Raw genomic sequence first — 25,023 nt, forward strand, 5'->3', positions numbered from 1 at the left:
TTACTCTCAAGGCAAGAAGATGGCATTAATTCTTCAAATATATGATTTAACTTGTATTATAGAAGAAAATAGCTACAGAATAAAGATGAATGAGAATGAAATTTTAGTCAGTAAATTAACTAGAATCTCTTGCTGGAGTGTAAGTGGAAACCAACATTGAAGAAAATAAAACAGTTCAAGAGACATGGAGGGTAAAAATCCAGATGTGGTAAAGTGCTTCACTTTGGAGAGGAAAGGTAGAAAACTGGCAAAGATGATGATGATGATGATGATGATGATAACAATAATAATAATTTTCTGGCTTAAACAGTTGGTTACATGATAGCATTATGTACTCAAAAAAGAGAAAAGGGATGTTTTATTATGTTTGCTCTTAGGGAAAGGATGAGAAGGGATACTTTAGTTTGAGGAGTTTGTGGAATACCTAAGAAAACATGTCAAATAAAATTGTGAATATAGATATAAAAGATATCAGAAATGGAAAGTAAAATGTAACACTTTGACATTCATGTTATGTTACTATGTTCCTTTTTAATTTCCTCATTTCTGTATCTTGCTGTCCTTACCCACTTAATCTCCTCTTAACAGAAAAGAATTTTCTCAAAGGATATTGAGTGATGTACTTTAGAGAACCTAAGCTAAACACGCAGGAAGTATGTCAAAGATAAATCAAAGGAAGAATTATATTTATATTATGGGCATAATTTTGTATGTTTATATATACATGTTTCATTTCATGGCAGAAAGAAGTTAGTGAAGGAAAATCCATTAAATATTGCTACTTGTTACTAAAGAAATTGAGTAACAGAAGTATATTATTGTTAATGGAGTTAACATTAACCATCGTAGTTACAGAAGTTGCCTTCTAATCCTGTAGTCAGAATCTTGACCTCAAAGGGTATAAGAATGGGTGAGAGGAATGTATAGATAATAATGATATTCTTTCTTCAAGAAATATGGATGTGAACATGGGTAAAGACTTGAGAAATTTTCCACAAGGAAGATTTTTCAGATAAGAGATTAAGGCAGTCATGTTTAAATGCTAAATAGACATGATCCCCAAAAGGGGTCATGTTAAGAATCTAAGCGAGAATTAATAAAATAAAATAACACAATAAATACAATCATTAGAGTCATCCAAGAGAAACTTCCATTTTTCTTTAAAGTGTAACAGTTTGATCTGATATTTTGTTTTGTTTTGTTTTCCAAATGAAAGTAATATATAAGTATCATTGATCAAAGTATTTTAGGGCTTTTGGGGGAAAAAATCGGAGGTGAGCATTTACAAGATTACATATTTTTTTTTCCAAGGACTAAGTTTTCTTACCCTCCAATATCTTGTTTCACAAAGTCCCCAGGTTCTTGTCGTCTTGATTCCCCTTGGCTAGTGGTTCCAGGGAGAATACTAATCAGGAGAAGAAGTACAACTCTGGTCACATAAAAGTGCCACATTTGTGTGATTATCATCTTCTTAGACAGCAACTTGAAGAGACCTGTGAGATCTACAGTACAAGGGAAAGGAACCAACAAAGGGGTAGAAAACAAAGGGGGAAAAGAAGGTTAGAAAGGTTTGAAATTACTTAGTGTATCTAGTATATACCCAGTTATTTGATACTTCCAACCTAATCAAGGACAAAATATACATTCCCAATATGTGCTTCTCCCAAACATACCAGAATTCTCCCAAGAATAGCAAAAAGCAGAACAAATCTCATATAGGACAGTGATCAGCTGCATCTCCTTCCTTGGTTTCCTGCATGACTGGATGAGTTGTAGAACTTCCTCAGTTACCTCTTGTAATAGAAGAGCTTAAAATAGTCTCCCATGAAGCAGGAGAGATGGTCCAGGGCTTAAGATATGCTTTCAGAGGACCCTGTTCAACACTTAGTAACCACAAGGTAGCTCACAAAACTATAAAGCTCAGTTTCAGGGTCTCTGCCATCCTCTTCTTTCTTCTGTGTGCACCAGGCACATGCACAGTGCACAGACATACATGTAGCCAAAAACTCAAAAAATACAATAAAAATTACAAATAATTTTTAAAGATAGTTTCTGTGCCTCCATTCTATTTCTCTGAATAACTTGTTTGATCTTTCACACCACAGAGGACTTTGGTCTAGTTAACTATATAACACTGCAAAAATCTACAATAGTAAGATCTAAAGTCTCTTTATAGCATTATAAAGATCATCTCACATCTTTCTAGAGATAAACAACTTTTCAAAATATTGCAAGCCTTGAATAGATGTTCCCCACGTAGGAAAAATGCAGAGTGATACAGGATGATATGTCTCAAATAAGAAAGCATCTCTCTATAAAGACTTACTCAAGGACAGGTCAACTCTTTTAGGAAGGAGTAACAACATAAGAGAAATATATACCTAGCTGCACAGCAAAGACATTCTTCAATTATCACATTATACCAATGACTAAAATTAGTAATTTGGAGTATGTATGTACAGAAAGCAAGAATTGTTTCATGGACTCTATATGATTAAAAATGTATACAAGATATGAGATTAGAAAAACAGCTAACCCCTCTGAGACTAGTCTGCACAGGTGAGAGTGTGGACTACAGAAGCTAACAGCTGCAGAGACAGGCAGAAGTGCCACGGCTTCTGAGGCAGACCCCAATTCGGCTCTAGACATCCAGGCACCTTCCCTGCCAGAGGAGAGGTGTCCGCCCCATCCAGGAGGACTTTGCCTGAGCACCTGGGGGAGCCATCTTGGTTCCCGGATTCGTCCAAGACTAGTCTGTGCAGGTGAGAGTGTGGACTACAGAAGCGAACAGCTTCTGGGACAGGCCCTGTTTTGGGCCTTCATTTCCTTCCAGGAGGCAGGTCCGAATGCCAGATATCTGTGCACATTCCCTGCAAGAGGAGAGCTTCCTTGCAGAGAATGCTCTGACCACTGAAACTCAGGAGAGAGCTAGTCTCCCAGGTCTGCTGATAGAGGCTAACAGAATCACAAGAGGAGCAAGCTCTAACCGGAGACAACTATAACAACTAACTCCAGAGACTACCAGATGGCAAAAGGCAAACATAAGAATCTTACTAACAGAAACCAATACCACTCACCATCATCAAAACCCAGCACTCCTACCTCAGCCAGTCCTGGGCACCCCAAAACACTTAAAAAGCTAGACCCGGATTTAAAAGCTTATCTCATGATGATGGTAGAGGACATCAAGAAGGACTTTAATAACTCACTTAAAGAAATACAGAAGAACACTGCTAAAGAGTTACAAGTCTTTAAAGAAATACAGGAAAACACAACCAAACAGGTGATGAAAATGAACAAAACCATACTAGACCTAAAAAGGGAAGTAGACACAATAAAGAAAACCCAGAGTGAGGCAATGCTGGAGATAGAAATCCTAGGAGAGAAATCTGGAACCATAGATGCTAGCATCAGCAACAGAATACAAGAGATGGAAGAGAGAATCTCAGGTGCAGAAGATTCCATAGAGAACATCTGCACAACAATCAAAGTAAATGCAAAATGCAAAAAGACCCTAACTCAAAACATCCAGCCCCAAGAAACTTAGAATACCCAAGTTACAAGTTGCAAAACACATGAAACTCAAGAAGAACGAAGACCAAAGTGTGGTCACTTTGCCCCTTCTTAGAATTGGGAATGAAACACCCATGGAAGGAGTTACAGAGACAAAGTTTGGAGCTGAGACGAAAGGATGGACCATCTAGAGACGGCCGCACCCAGGGATCCATCCCATAATCAACCTACAAACGCAGTCACCACCGCATACGCCAGCAAGATTTTGCTGAAAGGACCCTGATATAGCTATCTCTTGTGAGGCAATGCCAGTGTCTGGCAAACACAGAAGTTGATGCTCACAGTCAGCTATTGGATGGAACACAGGGCCCCCAATGGAGGAGCTAGAGAAAGTACTCAAGGAACTAAAGGGGTCACAACTCTATAGGTGGAACAACAATATGAACTAACCAGTACCCCCAGAGCAAGTGTGTCTAGCTGCATATGTATCAGAAGATGGCCTAGTCAGCCATCATTGGGAAGAGAGACCCCTTGGTCTTGCAAACTTTATATGCCTCAGTTCAGGGGAACGCCAGGGCCAAGAAGTGGGAGTGGGTGGGTAGGGGGCTGAGGGGGGAGGGTATGGGGAACTTTCGGGATAGCATTTGAAATGTAAATGAAGAAAATAGCTAATAAAAATATATGTTAAAAAAAGATACAATTTGCAAAACAGGTGAAACTCAAGAAGAAAGACCAAAGAGTGAACACTTTGTCCCTTCTTAGAATTGGGAACAAAACATCCATGGAAAGAGTTACAGAGACAAAGTTTGGAGCTGAGATGAAAGGATGGACCATCTAGTGACTGCCATACCCGGGGATCCATCACATAATCAGCCTCCAAACACTGACACGATTGCATACACTTAAAAGATTTTGCTGAAAGGACCCTGATATATCTTGTGAGGCTATGCTGGGGCCTAGCAAACACAGAAGTGGATGCTCACAGTCAGTTATTAGATGGATCACAGGGTACCCAAGCTAGAGAAAGTACCCAAGGAGGTAAAGGGGTCTGCAACCCTATAGGTGGAACAACAATGTGAACTAACCAGTACCCCTGCCCCCAGAGCTCGTGTCTCTAGCTGCATACATATCAGAAGATGGCCTAGTCGGCCATCATTGGAAAGAGAGGCCCCTTGGTCTTGCAAACTTTATATTCCTCAGTACAGGAGAACGCCAGGGCCAAGAAGTGGGAGTTGGGGGGGAGTGAGGGGGGAAGAGTATGGTGAACTTTTGGGAAAGCATTGGAAATGTAAATGAAGAAAATAGCTAATTTTTTTTTTAAAAAAAGCATGTACGACCACTGCCCAAGGAATAAGGCTCCTTTTAAATGTACTCTATTCTTACAAAGAGAGCCATTAGGTCCTTTTCTAGGTTATCTGTATGGATCTGGAACAGGTATCTGAAGAATCATACTTCTGCATACATGGACTTTTGATATGATCCAATGGGTACATCAGATATGAGAATCATCATGGTATTAGCTCTTAGCATGATACTAGTAAATTCAAACATTTCTATTTCACAAAACACTATTTCTTGAGTTAAACTTAAATAGTTGGCACACAATTAATGATTCATGAACTGTAAAAGAGTTGTTGGCAATTTTATATGATTGACCATACCATGTAAGCAATAAAATAGACTTACATTATTAGACAACTCTAAGCATAAACAGCATCCATAGTAGATGCTCAAATGTCCAGAGGACCTGAGTACTCTGTAATGATTTATGATCATAGGACAAAGGGTAACCCTTCTGTAATCTTAATATATGATTTGATTGCTACTCTACAAGAACAGACATCATTGACAACAGAAAATAATGCCCAGAATGTACAAATAAACCACAGAATAAAATATATAAACATAGGACCATGATGTATGTTCAGGATGCATGAGTAACAATTTTGGTTAAAGAGAAGATTAACATTATTCACAAATGAAAATGTCAATGGTCAATGTTCAAATTCATGTATATAAGTACAGGATTTGTATAAATAATGTTAACTATTCAGTAAAACCTCATAATAAAATAAGTGATACAGATATAACTCCTCATGACATACAAGCAGAAAATTATATTATAGCATATGATGCATAAATATCATGTGAAATCATAAGAAACAAACATGTTCAAATTGCCATTATGCACATACAAGCATATAAAATAAAAGGAGTTGGGCATAATATGTGCCCTCCAAAGACCATTTCATTTTGTTAGCAAATATTGTGATTATGGTACATAAGAAGGGATTTATGAAATAAAATCATTTGGTCATCATATCTGTCAGAAAATTATAATTCATAAGTTGTACAATCACAACACAAAAGAATATTTGGAGAATTGGATATATTCTTTTAAGACATAATAAATACAGAGTACAATGTTCTGGTACAAAGATTTCATTTCCTTTGACTATATACCCAGTAGTAGGACTGATTGTTCATGTAAAATATCTATTTTTGTTTTGACAGATCCTTTATATTATTTTCCATAGTGATTATATTATTTTATAATTCTACCAATAGTATACAAAAAATTCCTCCCACAAGCTCCAAAAGTAAAAACAAAAAATAATAAACTAGTAGATAACAAAGAAAAGTCAATGAACTAGAAGACAATTACAGAATGGGAAAAATATATTTGATAACAAAGAACTGACATCCAATGTATATAAGGAACTAGAAATAATGGGCTTTATAACTAACAGACATACACTGAACCAGAAATTAAAAGAAAAAAATGTTTTATTTCATTGACCATCAGGGAAGATTGAATGAGAACCAAGATAGTCAGATATTATTTAACCTCAGAATGACCATCATAAAAAAAATTCTCTGGCCATGGAGCAAAAGCCAGGTAATTATTTGTATACTGTTGGTAGGATTGTAAATTAATATAATCAATATGGGAAACAAAATAGAGGTTCTGCCAAAACAATAGTAGATATTATATATGATCAATCAGTTCTACTACTGGATATATAATCAAATGAAATGAAATCTTGTATCAGATACTTGTACTCACACATTTGTTGAAGTTTTTATTATTTTTATTAGATATTTTCTTTATTTACATTTCAAATGTATCCCGAGCTTTTGTCCCCGCTGGCAAGAACACACTCAGGACAACCGGAATCTTCTGCGGCAAAGCTTTTATTGCTTACTTATCAGGAGGGAAGACCCCGAACCGGGAAAATGGCGCTGCTTATATAGCCTGCAGTGTGACGTTTCAGTTCCCTATACTCTCCCCCTCACTTGAGAATTCTTTGTTTAGCTCTGTATCCCATTTGTAATGGGGTTATTTGATTTTCTGGAGTCCAGTTTCTTGAAATATATATATATTGGAAATTAGTCCCCTATCAGATTTAGGATTGGTAGAGATCCTTTCTGAAACTGTTGGTGGCATTTTTGTCTTACTGACAGTGTCTTTTGTCTTTCAGAAGCTTTGCAATTTTATGAGGCCCCATTTGTTGATTCTCGATCTTACAGCACAAGTCATTGGTGTTCTGTTCGGGAATTTTTCCCCATTGCCAGTATCTTCGAAGCTTTTGCCCACTTTATCCTCTATAAATTTCAGTGTCTCTGGTTTTATGAGGAGTTCTTTGATTTGAGTTTTGTGCAAGAAGATAAGAATGGATCAGTTCGCATTCTTATACACATAACAACCAGTTGTGCCAGCACCAATTGTTGAAAATGCTGTCTTTTTTCCACTGGATGGTTTTAGCTCCCTTGTCAAAGATCAAGTGACCATTCGTGGGTGGGTTCATTTCTGGGTCTTCAATTCTATTCCATTGATCTACCTGTCTGTCACTATATCAGTACCATGCAGTTTTTAATCACAATTGCTCTGTAGTACAGCTTGAGGTCAGGCATGGTGATTCCACCAGAGGTTCTTTTATTGTTGAGAAGAGTTTTTGCCATACTAGGTTTTTTTATTATTCCAGATGAATTTGCAAATTGCCATTTCTAACTCAGTGAAGAATTGAGTAGGAATTTTGGTGGGGATTGCATTGAATCTGTAGATTGCTTTCGGCAGGATAGCCATTTTGAACAATATTAATCCTGCCAATACATGAGCATGGGAGATCTTTCCATCTTCTGAGATCTTCTTCAATTTCTTTCTTCAGAGACTTGAAGTTAGGATCTTTTTGTATTTTGCATTTTCTTTGATTGTTGTGTCCATGTTTCATATGGAATCTTCTGCACCTGAGATTCTCTCTTCCATCTCTTGTATTCTGTTGCTGATGCTCACATCTATGGTTCCTGATTTCTTTCCTAGGGTTTCTATCTCCAGAGTTGTCTCCCTTTGGGTTTTCTTTATTGTTTGTATTTCCCTTTTTAGGTCTTGGATGGTTTTGTTCAATTCCATCACCTGTTTGGTTGTGTTTTTCTGTAATTCTTTAAGGGATTTTTGTGTTTCCTCTTTAAGGACTTCTACCTGTTTAGCAGTCTTTTCCTGTGATTCTTTAAGGACTTCTACCTCTTTAGCAGTGTTCTCCTGAATTTCTTTAAGTGAGTTATTAATGCCCTTCTTAATGTCCTCTACCAGCATCATGAGAAATGATTTTGAATTAGAATCTTGCTTTTCGGGTGTGTTGGGGTATCCAGGACTGGCTGAGGTGTGTGTGCTGGGTTCTGATGACGGTGAGCAGTCTTGGTTTCTGTTGGTAAGATTCTAATGTTTGCCTTTCGCCATCTGGTAATCGCTGGTGTTTGTTGTTATAGTTGTCTCTGGCTGGAGCCTGTTCCACCTGTGATTCTGTTAGCCTCTGTCAGCAGTCCTGGGAGTCCAGATCTCTCCTGAGTCTCAGTGGTCAGAGTACTCTCTGCAGGCAAGCTCTCCTCTTGCAGGGAAGGTACACAGAGGTCTGGCATTCAGATCTGCCTCCTGGCTGAAGATGAAGGCCCGAAACAGGACCTGTCCCAGAAGATGTGTTGCTTCTGCATGCTCACCTGCACAGAATGGTCTCCGAGGGACCCAGGACACAAGATGGCTACCTCACCTGCTCTGGTGGTCAAAGCCCTCCCAGGTGGTCACCTCTCCTCTGACAGGGAAGGTGCCGGGATGTCTGGAACCTGAAATGGGGGTCTGTCCCAGAAGCTATGTCGGTTCTGCAGTCTGCTTGCTCACCCTCCACAGTCCATGAGCTGATCTGTGCAGACTGGTCTCAGAGGGACCCGGGAGACAAGATGGCTCCCTCATCTGCTCTGGTGGTCAGAGCCCTCCCAGGTGATCACCTCTCCTCTGGAAGGAAGGTGCCCGGATGTCTACAGCCCAAAACAGGGCCTGTCCCAGAAACTGTGTTGCTTCTGCCTGTCCCAGAAGCTGTGTCACTTCTGCAGTCTGCTCGCTCACCCTCCACAGTCCGTGAGCTGATCTGCGCAGACTGGTCTCAGATGGACCTGGGAGACAAGATCTGTTGAAGTTTATTTATAAAAGCTAAAAAACAAAATACTGGGTCAACCTAGATGTCTTGATAGATGAGTGGATAAATAAAATAGTAATACTTATATAGTAGAGTACTATTTAGTCATAAGGAATGAAATCCTGACCTTTGCAGCAACAAGAACAGAATGGGAAGCAACAATACTAAATAAAACAAGGCAGACAAAGACAAACAAATGTCACACATACTTCATTTCTGAAAAGCAGTAAGTGGGCATTGTAGAAGAAAGATATGTAACACTGGTCTCTTAGGGGCTAGGAAGGGCAAGGCAGTGGAGGGAAACAAAAGTATAGAGCAGAGAAACTTCTTACTTTCTATCATAGTAGGATAATCATGCATTCAAAAAATCTATGATATTTTTCCAAATGACTAGACAAGTATAAAATTTCGAGTACATAATAGTGATTAGATGTTGATTATAAAAAATGTTTATTATACTTGCTTGATTAGTACACTTTGTAAGAATAGATCAAATTAACATAATGCACACACACACAAATGAACAAACCACAAACATAAGCACAAAGACCTGATGTATGATTAAAACATGCAATTAAATTATTGGCAACAATGTAGATATTTCAACATTGCTTAAATATGTAATTAAAAATGGTTAAGATGATACAAGATATGGTGGCATACACCTTTGAGAGGCAGAGGCATGTACCTCTTGGGAGGCAGAGGCATATGAATCTCTATGTGTTTGAGACTAGCCTGGTCTACATAGTGAGTTCCAAGATAGAAGATAGTGGGCTATGTAGAGAGACCCTCTCTCAGAAAGAAGGAAAGAAATAAAGAAAGAAAGAAAGAAAGAAAGAAAGAAAGAAAGAAAGAAAGAAAGAAAGGAAGGAAGGAAGGAAGGAAGGAAGGAAGGAAGAAAGAAAGAAAGAAAGAAAGAAAGAAAGAAAGAAAGAAAGAAAGAAAGAAAGAGAGAAAGAAAGAGAGAAAGAAAGAAGGAAAGAGAGGTACTATTTTATAAAACAGTTAAGAAGGCACATTTTAGGCTAAGGAATTTTAACTATAGATAGGGGGGAAAAACTTAAGAAGCCTGCTGCTAAAGTTAGCAAAAATTCATAGAGGAGAATTATGTCTGGTATATGGCTAAAGAAATGTTTCACATTAGCAGTAAGCATTAGATGAACCCAAAGCATATGCTGTGATAACCATGACATAGACACAGAAAATGATTGTGGAAAAATAACCAAAATCTTTACGATATATGTGGTGACTTGTTTTTCAAGTGAGCATTGTGGATAAACTGAAAACTTTTAGACCCATGAGGTGTTTGGTGTACTTGTCCTCAACCCTGATTGTATGGAAATATAGTATGTACAACATCATAACAAAACTCAGGAGGTAGGCAACTTGACATAGGAACAGGTAGGCATGACAGTACACAATTATGAAAAAGAAAAAAAAACTCGTCTATGATTGGGCAAACATGGTCATTTTTTTTCACTAGCAAAGATAGCCAAGATATACATTAAAAGTGGCTGTAAGTGAACAATGATGATTTTATGGTAATAGTAACTATATTGAATAATTTCTTATAGTGTATCAACATAAAATTAAAATGTACAAATTCACAGTGAATGAACTGTCAATTACAGCAGTGTAACATATAATGATATGAGCTGTCAGAAAACTAAGATTCAATGAAAGAAATTAGAATGTTATATCTGTTTTTAACTTTGTGTGACAAAGTCAATCAATCGCACTGCAAGATGGAACCAAGAATGGTGGATATTCATAAGAGTATAGCAAATAGAAAACAGTAAGGTGATATGGGCTCACATAACATTGACATACCCTCCACTCATATCTATACAGTTATGATTCATATACAATTTTCTCCTTTGATTAGTAGCATTTTTACCCTTTCATTTGCTCAGTGAGCAAATTTTGATGCCATTCCTGACTTCTTTTGTATCCACTCTGCATTCAATCTATCCGGAACTCAACTGTTATTCTATTCTGAATGACATATATCCAGAATAAAGGCAGTAGTAATCATCTCCTCTAATACAACCTATTTCATTACCTCTTAAAACCAGGAGCTGGTTCTTTGAGAAAATCAACAAGATAGATAAATGTGGCAAGATTTTCCCTGTCCAATATATTTAAATAGTGCATCAGGGGGCCTACGATTGGACAGGGAAAGGGAAGATAGAGCTGAGACTTGCAGAGACAGAGAGCATCTCAGGAGAGATGGGGAAGGAAGCAAGATGGAAGAAGATCCTGATCCTGTGTGGTTTTAAATAGCCACAGGTAGTTAGGAATATCCTATAGGGATAGAATAATTGGGATAACATGTCTGATCTAGGTGAGTAGCTTATACCATTATCAATTGGCCATAAAATGATTGCGTGGGCATCTTGTAAATTGTGAATTTATTGATATATAAATCTAACTGATGAATTATGTTTCTAGTGTTTTGTTTTACTGGGTTACTGGAAGGTAGGACCACCCACCAGAGAGGGATTATGGCTGAGAGGGGATTGGCAGCACTGAGGCAGCAAATCAGAGCTGGGAAGACTGCAATCTGTCAGAGCATGAGGCTAGCTGTGGAGGCAGCAGAGTTGGCAGGCAGAGAGTAGCTGGATGGAGCGTGGGAACTTGGCGGTTCTTTTTTAATATTTCTAAAACAGATAAACACTTAGCCAGACTAACCAGAGGGCACAGAGACAGTATCCAAATTAACAACATCAGAAATGAAAAGGGAGAGATAACAACAGACACTGCAGAAAATAAAAATAAAAAAAAATCATCACATCCTACTACAGAAGCCTAACAAAACTGGAAAATCTGGATGAAATGGACAATTTTCTAAACAGATACAAGGTATCAATGTTAAATCAGTATCAGATAAACAATATAAACAGTCCCATATTCCCTAAAGAAATAGAAGCAGTCATTTAAAGTCTCCCAACCAATAAAAGCACAGGACTCCAAAAATTCTACCAGAGAACTCCTAAAGCTGATAAACAATTTCAGCAAAGTGCCTGGATATAAAATTAACTCAAACAAATCAGTAGCCTTTTTCTACTCAAGGGATCAACAGGTGTAGAAAGAAATTAAGGAAAAGACACCCTTCATAACAGTCACAAATAACATAAAATACCTCCATGTGACTCTAACCAAGCAAGTAAAAGATCTATATGACAAGAACTTCAAGTCTCTGAAGAAAGAAATCTAAGAAAACCTCATAAGATAGAAAGATCTAATGGAATGGCAGGATTAGTATAGTAAAAATGGCTATCTTGTCGAAAGCAATCTACACATTCAATGCAATCCCCATCAAAATTCCAACTCAATTCTTCATAGAGTTAGAATGATCAATTTGCAAATTGATTTGGAATAAGAAAAAAACCCAGGATAGCAAAAACCATTCTCAACAATAAAAGAACTTCTGGGTGAAATCACCATCCCAGAACTCAAGCTGTATTACTGAGCAATAGTGATTAAAAACTGCATGGTACTGATATAGTGGCAAACAGGTAGATCAATGAAATAGAATTGAAGACCCAGAAATGAACCCACACACCTATGGTCACTTGATCTTTGACAAAGGAGCTAAAACCATCCAGTGGGGGGAAAAACACCATGTTCAACAAATAATGCTGTTTCAACTGGTAGCCAGCATGTAGAAGAAGACAAATGGATCCATTCTTATCTCCTTGTGCAAATCTCAAGTTCAAGTAGACCAAGGACCTCTACATAAAACCAGATACACTGAATTTAATAGAAGAGAAAGTGGGGGAAGAGCCTTGAACACATGGGTACAGGGGAAATTTTCCTGCAGAGAATACCAATGGCTTATACTGCTAGATCAATAATAGACAAATGAGACCTCATAAAATTGCAAAGCTTCTGTAAGACAAAGGACACTGTCAATAGGACAAAACAGCAACCAACAGATTGGGAAAAGATCTTTACCAATTCTACATGCAATAAATGGCTAATATCCAGTATATACAAAGAATTCATGGAGTTAGACTCCAGAGAAGCAAATAACCCTATTAAAAATGGGGGATAGAGATAAACTAAGAATTATCAACTGAGGAATATCAAATGGCAGAGAAGCACCTAAAAAATGTTTAACATCCTTAGTCATCAGGGAAATGCAAATCTAAACAACCCTAAGGTTCCACCTCATACCAGTCACAATGGCTAAGATCAAAAACTCAGGTGACAGTAGAGGCTGGCGAGTTTGTGGAAGAAGAGGAACATTTCTCCATTGCTGGTAGTATTACAAGCTGGTACAACCACTCTGGAAATCAGTTTGGTGGTTCCTCAGAAAATTGAACATAGTACTACCTGATTACCCAGCTATACCACTCCTGAGCATACACGCAGAAGATGATCCAACATATAACAAGGACACATGCTCCACTGTGTTCATAGCAGCCTTATTTATAATATCCACAAGCTGGAAAGAACCCAGATGTCCTTCAACAGAGGAATGGATACAGAAAATGTGGTACATTTACACAATGGAATACTACTCACCTATTAAAAACAATGAATTCATAAAATTCTTAGGCAAAAGAATGGAACTAGAAAATAAAATCCTGAGTGAGGCAACCCAATCACAAAAGAACACACATGGTATACACTCATTGATAAGTAGATATTAGCCCAAAATTTTGGAATATCTAAGATACAATTAACAGACCACATGAAACTCAAGAAGAAGAAAAACCAAATTGTGGATGTTTCTGTTCTTCTAAGAAAGGGGAACAAAATTCTCACAGGAGGAAATACGGAGACAAAGTGTGGAGCAGAGATTGAAGGATAGGCCATCCAGAGACTGCCCCACCTGAGGATCCATCCCATCTGCAGACACCAAACCCAAACACTATTGCAGATGCCAAGAAGTGATTGCTGACAGGAACCTAATATAGCTGTCTCCTGAGAGGCACTGTCAGAGCCTGACAAATACAGAAGTGAATGCTTGCAGCCAACCATTGGACTGAGCACAGGATCCCAATGGGGGAGTTAGAGAAAGGACTGAAGGAGCTGAAGGACTTTGCAACCCATAGTAGGAACAACAATATCAACCAACCAGAGTCCCTAGAGCTCCCAGGGACCAAATCACCAACCAAAGAGTACACATGGAGGGACCTATGGCTCTAGCCTCATATGTAGCAGAAAATGGCCTTGTCAGACATCAATGGAAGGAGAGGCCCTTGGTCCTGTGAAGGCTTGATGTCCCAGTGTATGGGGAATGTCAGTGCAGGGTGGTGGGAGTGGGTGGTTGGGTGGGGGAGCACCCTCATAGAAGCAATGGGAGGAAGGATTGGATAGGAGGTTTCTGGAGAGGAAACCGAGAAAGGGTATAACATTTGAAGTGTAAATAAAGAAGATATCCAATAAAAGAATCAAAAAAAGTCTGTCCTTACTCACTTAAGTAGTAAGTTTGTTCTCCACATAGCAAGCAAGGTAAATGTTTAAGTTTCTCAGTTAAATCATGCTCCCTTCTGTCCAAACCTGCCAATTTCTTCTTCATTCAAAAGTCTCACTATGTATAATATTTCTTATATGTTTCAGAGTTGACTACACACACATACCACCACCACCACTAACAACAACAACAACAACAAACAATAAAGGAAAAAAATGCCATGAATTTAAAGGAGAGCATGTGATAACATGATAGGTTTTGGAAAAAGAAAAGGGAAAACAATCATGATGTAATTATACTGTAATATCAAAAATAAAAGAAATAAAATATATGCATATATTTGTCCACATATGATTTTTAAAAATCATATATATTAACTATAAAAACAAAAAGGTAGTTTTATGAATGGGAACAGGAAGAATATAAAAAATTAATAAGCAAACACTTGCAAAAGAAAATATGAAGTTAAAAGGAGGTAAGATGGGGGTCCTGGGAAGAGTTGGAGAAGAGGAATAACAGTAGAAGCGCTCAAGATAAATGGCATATATTAATTTGTAAACCTGACCTTAGCCTACCATCCTATTAGGCACTTTACTTCAGTCACTGTGGATTTCTTGCAAATCATTGTAATGTCAGACATGCTCCTACCAAAATGTATTTACACTGCTATATATCCCACCTAGAGCTTGCTTTTATGCAATTTCTAGAATGTTGTTTCCTTGAGACCTTCAAGTTTTTATTAAAAAAACACTTTTGCAATTTTGTTTTGTGAATGTCTTTGTCCACAGTACAGTTTGAGGTCAGTATGAGTTGTGATTCATATTTATTTTATTCACAGATATATAATTCTTCTTTGGTATCTATGAGGGGTTCACTTAAGGATTCCCAAATATAAAGTATCCTCAGACACCCAAGTCTCTTACATAGAAAGGCACAGCATTTGCCTAAAATCTGTGCACATCCTCCTAAATAATTTAAATGATCTCTCTAGATCATGCATATATATATGTGTGTGTGTATACATACATATATATATACATATATGTATATGTGTGTGATACAATATTTATTCAGCACATCATTATATTCCTGAAGGAATAATGAGAAAAATATCTGCACATAAATAGCACAGACATGAACTTTTAAAATATTCTCAGTCTATGATTGGTTTAATCCATGGGAAATGTCTGCACATATTTAGCACAGACATGATTTTTAAAAATATTTTCAATCTGTGGTTTATTGAATCTGCGGATCCAGAACTTGTCAATACAACAGAGGGCTTGCTGCATGAGTAATGCATAGCAAAGTGCCTGATAAATAACAGGTATTTTAAGAACAGCAAATGAATAAACGGATGTTATAGTGACACAGGCAGAACCCTAAATGAAGTTAGATACTATAAAAGATGGGGTTACCGGGTAGGCTTTGCAAACTATTTGATCCAGAGGCTATTGGGAACTGACAAATTATAGCTGAAATAGGCTTTAGTGGGAGCTGGGAGGGAGGGGAGACGGGGGGAGGGTTTGGGGGACTTATGGGGTAGCATTGGAAATGTAAATGAAGAAAATACCTAATTAATAAAAAAAGGAATAAAAAAAAGAGTCCCCCTTCTTCAATGAAAATTAGATTTGGCAACATAAAAACTATAAAGAATAGGTAAAATCACATACATAATATTCTGAGCCCAATACCTGTTACCAAGAGGAATATACTGATAGATCCCATCCAAAAACAAGTTTGTCTTATGAACATTTGAGAAACTGCTGTGGACACAACACAGCTACAGGCAAGGCTTCTACTGAAATCCCTAAAACGTATTTATTTCATTACTTAGCAACCAGATCATGCTAAAATTTTCCCACCAACTCCTCAGTTTTTATAATCTGAAGTTATATCTGCTAGAATTTTCCCAGATACTACAAAAGAAACCACTAATTATTTGCCCTAGGTTGTCACTTGAGTTTCTTCTAAGGCTGTGCCATCCTATCTAGCCTCAAAGCACTGTCATTCAATCATTATCCTTGACAAATTGTATGACAACATTATAACCTATAAAACGCTGATAGTTATAATATTATCACATAGGTTATAGTGATAACTAAGCGAACTAAATTGAATATAAACTAAAGCACCAAACTTATCATGTAAACTACAGTGGTTCATAACTGTCAAGTAATTTTACCTGTAGCTCTATTAAACTTGTCTTCTTGCTTTTAACTCAAAACTTATGAAGCACCATCTTATAAGCCAGGCACCATTCCACAGGAACAAAACAGCCAAAAAATGGAACCAGAGAAATCAGAAATAATAGATCAATTTAAACAAAGTCTATGTTCTCCTAGGTGATGAATGCTTTGAAGAAAATCCCACAGCATAAACTGGTTAATGCTTTGAATCCTGATGAATGCATTTCTTTTCCTACTTTCTAAACTTTTATTTTAAAGGCCACTTGGGTGGCTCTAAATATATATAATAGCCTTTGCAAAGTCTACCCTCTAACCCTATCATCAGCTTTTAAACTCCTGTATATAAAACAGGCTTAAAAGCAGGACTGACATGAAGAAAGTTGTAATTTTTTCTGTTCATGAACAGGGACAATGCTAAGGTATAACCACAGTTTCCATGGCATCTTGCTTTGTGTCCCACCTCTAATTTGCATTCTTCTCTACCTTTCTCTATTCTAGTGTTTGTGTTATAACAACACTTCATATAAACACTGCTTCATATAAATCATGCTTATTTCTATTGGATCCCTTTGTGGATTTTGACTCAGTAACTTCTAAATTGAGATCCCAATCCTCTGAATTAATGTGATTCAAAATACATTTGCCTATTAAAAGGGGAAAGTAAATGAAAAAGATAGTGGGAGAATAATGTTTGGGGCACAAAGATAATGATGGGGAAAGCCAAATTATAATATCTGAAGGTAAATGTATTATATACACTGATATTAAGAGTAGACTTAGGAACTGAAAAGATGTCTCAGTGATAGAGAGTACTTACTGCTCTTCCAAAGCATACAGGTTCAAGTCCCACAACCATCTAAAACTCCAGTTACAGAAACCCAACATGCTCTTTGGCCCTCCATTGACACACACACAGACACAAGTAAAGGGTGGATTGTGATAAATACTTTTGGACTATGCAAGACACAGTCCCTCTTCTGAAACACCATATATAAGACTCAAAGGTGACATTGTTCTTTGAAATACACCTAAATTGTTGAAGTAAATTACCACAGCATTCACTTTTCAACAGATTGTTAGCAAAACTCAGCAAAAAATAAATTCAAATACACAATTAACATAAATGAATAGAAAAAAACAAATACTACTGATTTTTCAAAGACTATTCCCAATATAAATATTAAGGACGTTAAGCTAAGCAAAACTTTGTATTTCAAGTGAAAATTAACTCAAAGCTACATGGTATATGTATATAATTTTACATAAGTGCATAATTACACTATAATTATTCACTGCCTTTGTGATTGAGACCAAAGAAGAAAAAAACTCAAGAAAATGTTCTTTTAAAAAAGATAAAGACAAAGATATTTTCAAAGCTGAATGTCGTTTTGACAGTCTCAGAGCAGGATGAGTAGAAAGCAGAGAGTGAAAATTTCCACTGATAGCTAATGTAATAACACACATGCACACACACACACTCACGCTCTAGCATACAGGTCAGATTCTCCAAGTGTTATAAATTCACTTTATGGATGAATTTAGAAGCAAGTCTGTGCCTTTATCCTCGGCAGAGTGTAAAGGAAATGCTACTTTAGTTCAAACAGAGCTTATAAAGCAACAAAAAAGAACTATAAACATATTAAACCACCAACAAATCACTCTTGAAAGAATAAAACACACCATCACATTATTTGGTCAAAAAAATCCTAAAATCATGGAATTAATTTAAAATGACTATAACATGTGTTTCAGGTGACATGCAAGAGTAAACAGAAATCATCTCTGGATGATGACATTTTCATCCACAGCTTTGAAGAATTCCAAGAAATAACTTCAAGGGCATTGATAATTTCTCAAACACAACCACACACAAGGAATCTGGATACTATGAAAGAAAAGCAACAAAAAGTACTAGAACAGCAGCACATACTTCAGATACTAAATTCATCATTATCCATAGTATAAAGAGCTTATGATCACCATAAAATAGCATTATAAACAATAATCTACATGACTTAAAAGCACAACTCCCAAAATAAAAATACTTTGAAGAGTAAAGCATATGTATTATTAGATTGCACTAGATGAGACAAAACCCCAACAGACTGAAATCTATCAGTCCAACCAAAAATGAAACAAATGAGAAATGAACCTAAATGCAAGTCTGAAAAAGAAGATGACTTATTCAAACCTAGATTTACCAACAAAAATTTACAAGTAATTAAACCAAATGTTCAATTATAATAAAAAGGTTATTCAGACTTGGTTAAATTTGCCAAATAATGGAAAACAGGGCTCCTCTAGATATCTCTTGTCACCAAATGAAAGTTTTAGTACTGGGAATGGGTTACATGTAATTAAGCTATTGGTCAACAGAACCTCATGAAAACCCACAAACAATGTAGGCTATTAATTACCAAGGCTGTTGGTGGCTCTCTAAAAACTCATGGTAAGTCCCTATTATTGAAGACAACACCTACACAACTCACTGAACATCGAGAGGTCAAACTGATGTCTACGTAGTGCTTTCATTCATACTGACTAGCGTCCATGGTACTAGAAGCTCCTCTGTATGCTACCAACCAAACCATAAACCCTTTAGTCCACAAAAGGAACCTGCTTTCATGATACACTGGTGCGATAGTGGCACAAATTTTGCAGAATATCAATATCTGCTTGGATTTAAGACTCACTCCGTGAGATAGAAAGAACCTTTGCACAGCACTGCTTGAATGGCCAAGAACCTAAAACTAGATAGGCTTGTATCTAGGAGAAAACCAAACACTACTGTTCTGCTAAAGGCATGCAGCAATAAAATGTCTCCTAATAACATTCTGCTATACTCATAGACACATGCTTGCTCAGCCATCATCAGAGTAGCTTCCTGCAGCAGCAGATGCAAAGAAATACAGGCTGCATCCGATGACAACAAATACAGAGATCCTCAGACAGACAATGTGCAGGCAGTGAGATACCTTGAACACCCAGACCTAAAAGGAATTTCTCTATCAATGCCCCTCGCCAGGCCTGGCTCAGGAACACTACATAAGAGAAGGCAGAAACAGTGTAAAGAGCCAGAGAGCATACAGAACACCAAGAAATAAAGTCTCTCTAGACACAAGGCTGACATACATATGAACTCACATATAATGTGGCAGGCTGCACAGGGCCTGTAGGGGTCTATAACAGATAGGGTCCCAGAGCTGGAAGGAGAAGTGGATTGACGCCTATCCTTAACCCAGAATCTATCGCCAACTGTTAGTTACTTGTAAGTGAAAAATTAGTTTTCTTCAAGGGATTCCCAATGAGAAAACTATTTTTATGGTATGCTCCATGCCAAGCAGTACGTGGTCAACAAAAAAAACAAACGTAATAGCATCTTTGGACTTCCTATCTCATAATGTTAAGTCACAGGTTATTTGTTTATGCGTTTGTATGTTTACTTATTTTATCTTATAGGTTCTTTGAATATACAGTATAGCTTTCAGATTTGAGATTTTATGGGGTCCTATGTGTGTCTATGCATCTATGTACACTACTTATGGCATTTCATTGGCTCTTTTTCTTGTTTGGTTGTTTTGTAATATTCTGACTTGTTTGTTTTTATTTATTATATAATTATTCCTTTGATGCCTGTTTGCTTTCTAACAGGAGACAAACAGGAGATGGATCTAGATGGGAGGAAATCAGGGAGAAGAATCTTACAAGAGTAGTAGGAGGAGAAATCATTATCAGAGTGTATTGGTTGAAAAGATGTGTATTCAATAAAAGAAAAATAGCAAAAACTAAAGCATTTTCATAATACTTTAAGATAGTTATATACAAAAGTAAAATAATATTTATGTTTGAAAGTTAAAGATATTTATAAATATGAACAAAAATATTTTAATATACCTACTTTTCTGAACAAAGAGTAGATAAATTTTTTAAAATTACTGTAGATAAAAACTTCAATATAATTGACTAACACACCAGATCTATTGAAAATCTATAAAGCAGTGTCCTCATTGATGGCAAAAGATATATATTTTACATCACTACTATGCATAGTTTTAAATCTATGAGGTTATAATGTGTTTTAAAACAAATTAAAACTGCTTTGAAAATCCATCTCAACCCATAAATTTTCCTGCTGTCAGAATGTTCTGACCAAGCAGAAGAAGCAACCATGGGGGAAAAACTGTGAGCTAAGTTAAATCTTTCCTTTTTAAAATTATACTCTCAATTATCTGGGCATAGTGAGGCAAAATAACTAAAACAAGTACATTTAAAGTTTGGGTGGCCTTAGGTCAAAGATCCATTTGGGGTTGATTTTTGTACAGAGTACAAAGGGAGAATCCAGGTTCATTCATTTGGGTGGAGATAGCCAGATTTGTCTTAATTAACTTTTTATTGCTTTGATAAGACACAACAATCAGTGTAGCTTATAGAATAAAGAGTTGATTTCAGGCTTGCAGTTCCGAGGGTCAGAGAGTAAGGCAGCAGGTAGGCAGGCATAGTACTAGAATAGCAGCTGAGAGCTTGAATCTTGAAACACAAGCATGCGGCAGGGAGATGCTTACTGATAGATAAGTCCTTTGAAACCCCAAAGCTCACTCACAGTGATGCAATTCCTTCAGCAATGCCACACCTTCGAATACTTCCCAAACTGACCCAAATTCAGATCAAATATTGAGCCTATTGGGGCCATTATTATGCATACCATCAGATGTCTTCAAACATTCTAGTTACTTGTGGTTTGAGTATGAATTGTTCCTTGCAGGCATATGCATGGAAGGCTTAGTCCCAAGCTGGCAAGTCCAATATTTGAGAGATAGAAGGATTAGGATAATTTTGATCCAATAAACTGTCCAGCAGTAGATTCACAATTCAATGGTTGGTAATAAGAACTTTCAAAGAAAAAGGTTATCAGAGGGGCTGAGGCAGCACCCTGTGTGGGCCGGGGACAGCCGGCCACCTTCCGGACCAGAGGACAGGTGCCCGCCCGGCTGGGGAGGCGACCTAAGCCACAGCAGCAGCGGTCGCCATCTTGGTCCCGGGACTCCAAGGAACTTAGGAAATTAGTCTGAACAGGTGAGAGGGTGCGCCAGAGAACCTGACAGCTTCTGGAACAGGCGGAAGCACAGAGGCGCTGAGGCAGCACCCTTTGTGGGCCGGGGACAGCCAGCCACCGTCCAGACCTGAGGACAGGTGCCCGCCCGGCTGGGGAGGCGACCTAAGCCACAGCAGCAGCGGTCGCCATCTTGGTCCGGGACCCGCTGAACTTAGGAAATTAGTCTGAACAGGTGAGAGGGTGCGCCAGAGAACCTGACAGCTTCTGGAACAGGCAGAAGCACAGAGGCGCTGAGGCAGCACCCTGTGTGGGCCGGGGACAGCCGGCCACCTTCCGGACCGGAGGACAGGTGCCCACCCGGCTGGGGAGGCGGCCTAAGCCACAGCAGCAGCGGTCGCCATCTTGGTCCCGGGACTCCAAGGAACTTAGGAATTTAGTCTGCTTAGGTGAGAGTCTGTACCACCTGGGAACTGCCAAAGCAACACAGTGTCTGAGAAAGGTCCTGTTTTGGGCCTTCTTCTTCGGCCAGGAGGAGGTCCAAATACAAGATATCTGCGCACCTTCCCTGTAAGAGAGCTTGCCAGCAGAGAGTGCTCTGAGCACTGAAACTCAGAGGAGAGAATCTGTCTCCCAGGTCTGCTGATAGACGGTAACAGAATCACCAGAAGAACAATCTCTAAACAGAGTCAACTATAACTACTAACTCCAGAGATTACCAGATGGCGAAAGGTAAACGGAGGAATCTTACTAACAGGAACCAAGACCACTCACCATCACCAGAACCCAGCACACCCACTTCGCCCAGTCCAGGGAACCCCAACACACCTGAGAACCTAGACCTAGATTTAAAAGCATATCTCATGATGATGGTAGAGGACATCAAGAAGGACTTTAATAAATCACTTAAAGAAATACAGGAGAACACTGCTAAAGAGTTACAAGTCCTTAAAGAAAAACAGGAAAACACAATCAAACAGGTAGAAGTCCTTACAGAAAAAGAGGAAAAAACATACAAACAGGTGATGGAAATGAACAAAACCATACTAGACCTAAAAAGGGAAGTAGACACAATAAAGAAAACTCAAAGTGAGGCAACACTAGAGATAGAAACCCTAGGAAAGAAATCTGGAACCATAGATTTGAGCATCAGCAACAGAATACAAGAGATGGAAGAGAGAATCTCAGGTGCAGAAGATTCCATAGAGAACATCGGCACAACAATCAAAGAAAATGGAAAATGCAAAAAGATCCTAACTCAAAATATCCAGGAAATCCAGGACACAATAAGAAGACCAAACGTACGGATAATAGGAGTGGATGAGAATGAAGATTTTCAACTCAAAGGTCCAGCAAACATCTTCAACAAAATTATTGAAGAAAACTTCCCAAATCTAAAGAATGAGATGCATATGAACATACAAGAAGCCTACAGAACTCCAAATAGACTGGACCAGAAAAGAAATTCCTCCCGACACATAATAATCAGAACATCAAATGCACTAAATAAAGATAGAATACTAAAAGCAGTAAGGGAAAAAGGTCAAGTAACATATAAAGGCAAGCCTATCAGAATTACACCAGATTTTTCACCAGAGACTATGAAAGCCAGAAGAGCCTGGACAGATGTTATACAGACACTAAGAGAACACAAACTGCAGCCCAGGCTACTATACCCAGCCAAACTCTCAATTATCATAGAGGGAGAAACCAAAGTATTCCACGACAAAACCAAATTCACGCATTATCTCTCCACGAATCCAGCCCTTCAAAGGATAATAACAGAAAAAAACCAATACAAGAACGGGAACAACGCCCTAGAAAAAACAAGAAGGTAATCCCTCAACAAACCTAAAAGAAGACAGCCACAAGAACAGAATGCCACCTTTAACAACTAAAATAACAGGAAGCAACAATTACTTTTCCTTAATATCTCTTAACATCAATGGTCTCAACTCGCCAATAAAAAGACATAGACTAACAAACTGGCTACACAAACAAGACCCAACATTTTGCTGCTTACAGGAAACTCATCTCAGAGAAAAAGATAGACACTACCTCAGAATGAAAGGCTGGAAAACAATTTTCCAAGCAAATGGTATGAAGAAACAAGCAGGAGTAGCCATCCTAATATCTGATAAGATTGACTTCCAACCCAAAGTCATCAAAAAAGACAAGGAGGGACACTTCATTCTCATCAAAGGTAAAATCCTCCAAGAGGAACTCTCAATTCTGAATATCTATGCTCCAAATACAAGAGCAGCCACATTCACTAAAGAAACTTTAGTAAAGCTCAAAGCACACATTGCGCCTCACACAATAATAGTGGGAGACTTCAACACACCACTTTCACCAATGGACAGATCATGGAAACAGAAACTAAACAGGGACACACTGAAATTAACAGAAGTGATGAAACAAATGGATCTGACAGATATCTACAGAACATTTTATCCTAAAACAAAAGGATATACCTTCTTCTCAGCACCTCATGGTACCTTCTCCAAAATTGACCACATAATAGGTCACAAATCAGGCCTCAACAGATTCAAAAATATTGAAATTGTCCCATGTATCCTATCAGACCACCATGCACTAAGGCTGATCTTCAATAACAAAATAAATAACAGAAAGCCAACATTCACATGGAAACTGAACAACACTCTTCTCAATGATACCTTGGTCAGGGAAGGAATAAAGAAAGAAATTAAAGACTTTTTAGAGTTTAATGAAAATGAAGCCACAACGTACCCAAACCTTTGGGACACAATGAAAGCATTTCTAAGAGGGAAACTCATAGCTATGAGTGCCTTCAAGAAAAAACGGGAGAGAGCACATACTAGCAGCTTGACAACACATCTAAAAGCTCTAGAAAAAAAGGAAGCAAATTCACCCAAGAGGAGTAGACGGCAGGAAATAATCAAACTCAGGGGTGAAATCAACCAAGTGGAAACAAGAAGAACTATTCAAAGAATTAACCAAACGAGGAGTTGGTTCTTTGAGAAAATCAACAAGATAGATAAACCCTTAGCTAGACTCACTAAAGGGCACAGGGACAAAATCCTAATTAACAAAATCAGAAATGAAAAGGGAGACATAACAACAGATCCTGAAGAAATCCAAAACACCATCAGATCCTTCTAAAAAAGGCTATACTCAACAAAACTGGAAAACCTGGACGAAATGGACAAATTTCTGGACAGATACCAGGTACCAAAGTTGAATCAGGATCAAGCTGACCTTCTAAACAGTCCCATATCCCCTAAAGAAATAGAAGCAGTTATTAATAGTCTCCCAGCCAAAAAAAGCCCAGGACCAGACGGGTTTAGTGCAGAGTTCTATCAGACCTTCAAAGAAGATCTAACTCCAGTTCTGCAC

General features: G+C 37.9%; 1 protein-coding gene across 5 annotated transcripts in view; it reads right to left on the reverse strand.

Annotated features, from left to right (window-relative positions):
• The window catches only part of Gabra3 (gamma-aminobutyric acid (GABA) A receptor, subunit alpha 3), a 224,244-nt gene that overhangs the window by 118,674 nt on the left and 80,547 nt on the right, over positions 1-25,023 (reverse strand). For all 5 annotated transcript variants that reach the window (NM_001357815.1, NM_001357816.1, NM_001357814.1 and 2 more), the window contains one exon: positions 1,328-1,502. In NM_001357815.1, the coding sequence (NP_001344744.1) occupies positions 1,328-1,502 (175 nt within the window). The remainder of the gene's footprint in view (positions 1-1,327; positions 1,503-25,023) is intronic.

This window comes from Mus musculus, chromosome X, assembly GCF_000001635.26.
Source record: "Mus musculus strain C57BL/6J chromosome X, GRCm38.p6 C57BL/6J".
Taxonomy (NCBI): domain Eukaryota; kingdom Metazoa; phylum Chordata; class Mammalia; order Rodentia; family Muridae; genus Mus; species Mus musculus.